The following is a 3977-nucleotide window of genomic DNA, read 5'->3' as shown; positions in this document are numbered from 1 at the left end:
CACCAAGCAAATAGTGAAAATTAAAGCCGTTTCACTTCACTGTCACAATATCTTTCTTTTATTTTTTTAATTTTTTTAAGAAACGCACACAAAAACCGTGCAGAGAGTGCTTCAGGCTTGTGTTCTGGTTTATATTACCAAAAAAAAAAAAAATTCCTTTCAATATAAAAAAGCATTACAGTAGGGAATACAGGATAAATTAGCTCCACTATCTAATAAAAAGAACATTTACAGGTTTTTTTAAAATAGATTTCAAACATTATTTCACACACAGCCCTTTTCCCAGGCATTTGTGACAGTCATTTGAGCATTAAATAACAGCCAGGAGGCAGGGGCACCAAGAGCGGCTGTGGGCTCGCAGGCACAGGCTGCTCTGCTACTTCCATCCCGGGTGCTTGGGCTGTGGTCACGGTGCTAGAGCGAAGGAGGCGGCAGCACAGCGGCTCCCTCTGGTCCCCAGCTTGCCCAGAGCTCTCCAACGAGCAGTAAATCTAGCTTGAGACCCTGACCCCAAAATATCCACCAGAGCTGTTAAATATAAAAATACAGTTGCTTCTCCTGCCCGCTGTTCTGAAGACTACTGTACAACAGAGCAGGCAGCCACATAACCAGGGGACAAAAATCAACAAATTTACATGCTTCACCATACAGTGTGAATGTGCTTTCTGGGCTTGCTCATTCATTAAATCCCCCCAGGGGAAATTCCTTCTGCCTGTTAGCAACTTCTACAGGTCCTCTCAGACTTGTCTGTATCTTTACAGCTATCTCCAGTTCTTGTTTAAAATGTGCTGCCTGGCCTTTGCTGGGGTTTCAAGAGCTGTTCCCAGTGGCACTACCCAGCTGCAGAGAGGATTTGAAGTCTTCATCCAGAAAAGAGCAATGGGGGATCAGGCAAGGTAAGAGAGGAGAAACAGCTGCGCAAAGGCCAGAATAACAGATGAACGAGATCCTTTCGAAGATACAGGGACTACCATTAGGGAGAGAGGGAAAGCGAGAAAGCTAAAAACACACAAAGTAATTAGTATAGAATTAGGAAAACCAAAGAGAAACAATCTGGCAGAGATCCTACTTCAGGCATATGCATTTACCACTTTGCGCTTTGGTCCGGTTCCCCCAGCTCTGACAGTTTTTCCCCATGCCACTGGTGGCAGAAAAAGACTTTGAGGCTTTTTTTTTTTTCCCCCCTTCAGCCACCCACCATGCACAAATGAGGGTATTTTGCCTTCCAGGCTCTGACCTGAGAGGCAGGCCTTTGCATAATAAACTGAGGGGAAAGGGAAAAGAATTGGAGGCTGGGGGAGGCAGTTCTGCTTCTCTTGCTCACCTCCAGCCATATTACCATCTCTGCTGATGGTTTTGTTCCTCCCCTGGGAACTGCTCTCCCAGAACAGTCGCTGACACCAGCTCCTGAGGCAGAAGCAGACCAGATAAGCTCGCCTTCTGCTCGGCCCGTTCCCTGCAAGACTAACAGATGCAACAGATTTTTCCTATCTTAAGCGCAGCACCTGCTGTTGGGTATAAATACTGCTGGGTTTTGGCTAGCAAAACTGTTTTCCTTCATTAACAACAGACCAGAATTTAATGCTAAAATGCCTCATTAAAAGACAGTCCAGAGGGAAATAGTTCAGAGAAGCTTTCCACAAGGTTTAATGCAACATCTGAGGCCACTCAGCAGCCCTGGCTGCCTATTTCATTGTTGGAATATGCTGACTGCAGCATGGGGGGCTGCAGCTCTACCTGCCCAGGCCCTCTCCTGCTGATGAGCAACTTGTTATTTTCAAATGAAGCTTGGAAAAGCTCTAATGCTTCCTTCCTGTTCTTTACCATCCCAATTCCCCAGTCTGGATATTTAGCCAGGATCTTTGTCTATTACGGACCAGGCTTTCTGCTGCTTTCCTTCCTTTGTCCCCTGCAGCCTGCGCAGTGGCACTGGGAGAGCTCCAGAGACAGAGCCCCGGTGGTGTAAGGGGACAGACCCTACCCACTGCTGCAACACCAGGGCACGAGGTTACTGCTCAGCTCCTCGCTGCTGCCTTCTGCCCCCTCACCTTCCTTGCCAGTGGTTACAGCTTTCAGAGGGGCTGGTTTAAGCCTACATAAAACTGCTCCATAATCTGAGCCTATGAAATCTGTAAAAAGTCCTAAGCTAAACAAGAAACCCCAGCCCCTTCTGTCCTCCTCTAAGTAAAATGAGTTTGGGGTCAGGAAGTGACCAGATGAACAATTAAGGCAACAGGGATTGATGTTTCCAGAGGAGAGAAACCAGTGACCAGTCTGGGTCGATAACCACAACCACTGGAGCAGCAGCTGGAATGGTTTGGCTGCACACTGGGTGCTATTAGAGCCTGCCTGGTGCCTCAGTAGTTCCATCTTAATCTCAGACCAAGGTCCAGTCCCAGGCATCTTTCTCAAGTTCAAGTAGAATAACTAGATGGCACATCAGTTAAACGTCAAACGATCTCAAGGGAGGAAATGCTCTCAGCTAACAGGCAGACTAAACCAGTTCTGACTTCCTTTCATCATGAGCCCATGGGAGGACCTCGGGGGAAATCCTCTGAGCAGAAATGACACCACAAGGCCACTTCAGGCAAACAACATGGGAGTGGCTGACAAACCTCAGCCTCCTCCATGCAGCACCATGCCTGGACCTCCCTTTGGGCTGGAAAGCATGTAGGAACCACTGCAAATATTTATGCTAACAGAGCACCACAAACCATTTTTTGCAAGGATGAAGGGAAAGGCAAAGAATGACAAGATTTAAATGCTATTTCCTCCCCGTCTCAGGAAGGGAGCAGTATCAATGATTCTTAATCGGAGCCATTATTTTTCCCAGGACATGGGAACACAGCAGGGAACCACCTTGTCTCTTTCACAACAATGAACAGTAAATCTTAAATAGAAACAGAAAGTTAGGCACCAAACTCTTGATCACCAGCCAGCCTTAGCTGAGTCCCATCGCTAAGTGAGACCACACTGCCCCTGCTTGGGGCTCCAGAGAAAAGCCAGCCTCACTGAAGTGCTTGACTTCTCTGACCTGTTTCAGGTGACAGGGACAAAGCTTCCACTGAAGAATGTGTGTTTTCATTCTGTGGCTTGGAATTAAAGCCAGAACCGTGCAGACAATGACTACCTGCTTCTTAGATGAGTCACCATCACTTGTTTCAAGCCCAGCAGGACTGTCACAGACTTCAGCCAACCTGTTGCCTTATCCAGCCCCTGCATGTCTGTTCTTCAGTCCTTTGCTGTCTAAAGCATGGTAGAGTCGCGAATGGTAGGCAGGGCCTCGTGGGAGAGGCAGCTGTGCTCATCCACCTGCTCCCCACCACCGGCTCCATCAGTCTCTAGTGCAATTGGCTGCACTGGGCTCCTGCTCCACGGCTGCTGCGGGTGGCTCCGGGCAAGGGTCCGGTGTACAGTGTAGTGCACATCACCTCAAAGTTCCAGCCCCTGAAGTACAATCCTTTTGGTCATTCATATATTACAACCCTCTTTTTTTTTCTTTTTATCCCCCTACCCCATTTTGTTAAAAAAAATAAAGTTTTTTGGGTGTTTTCAGGTTTTGTTTCTTCTGGTTTTCCTTCTTTCTTCTGAACATGTGGGGAACGTGGTGGTTCATGGGCCACCTTTTACTGGATCCCTCGAAAGAGACACATAGCAAAGATCATGGCGAACAGCTGGGAAGGTGGGAGCAGGAAGAAGAGGACAAAAACAAAACAGAGAACCACAAGAGTCAGCTGGACCTTCCAGAAGATCAACCAAGCCCTTCCTGGCCCTGGGACCACTCCCGTCACTCCCTCCTGCCTAGCAGTCAGTGGCGCAGCAAGGGGGTCCCTTCTCACCACCCAGGGGAGGCTGTGGCAAAGCTTTTTTTTCTTTCTGATGGCGATCCCTCCCCTCATGCCCCTGCCCCCTCAAACTGTTTGTGGCTACAGCAGAAGCCTGGCTTCATTCCCAGGGTGTCACAGGGGAGTGGGCTC

At 48.3% G+C, this 3977-nt stretch overlaps 1 protein-coding gene across 6 annotated transcripts in view; it reads right to left on the bottom strand.

The window, feature by feature from the left end:
• Positions 1-770: 770 nt before the first annotated feature.
• TSPAN18 (tetraspanin 18) overlaps positions 771-3977 on the bottom strand; it is a 122854-nt gene continuing 119647 nt past the window's right edge. For all 6 annotated transcript variants that reach the window (XM_074909411.1, XM_074909415.1, XM_074909413.1 and 3 more), the window contains one exon: positions 771-3674. In XM_074909411.1, the coding sequence (XP_074765512.1) occupies positions 3627-3674 (48 nt within the window). In that variant the 3' untranslated portion in view covers positions 771-3626. The remainder of the gene's footprint in view (positions 3675-3977) is intronic.

This window comes from Athene noctua, chromosome 6, assembly GCF_965140245.1.
Source record: "Athene noctua chromosome 6, bAthNoc1.hap1.1, whole genome shotgun sequence".
In the NCBI taxonomy this organism is placed as follows: domain Eukaryota; kingdom Metazoa; phylum Chordata; class Aves; order Strigiformes; family Strigidae; genus Athene; species Athene noctua.
This window is presented reverse-complemented; position numbering and strand designations above follow the sequence as displayed.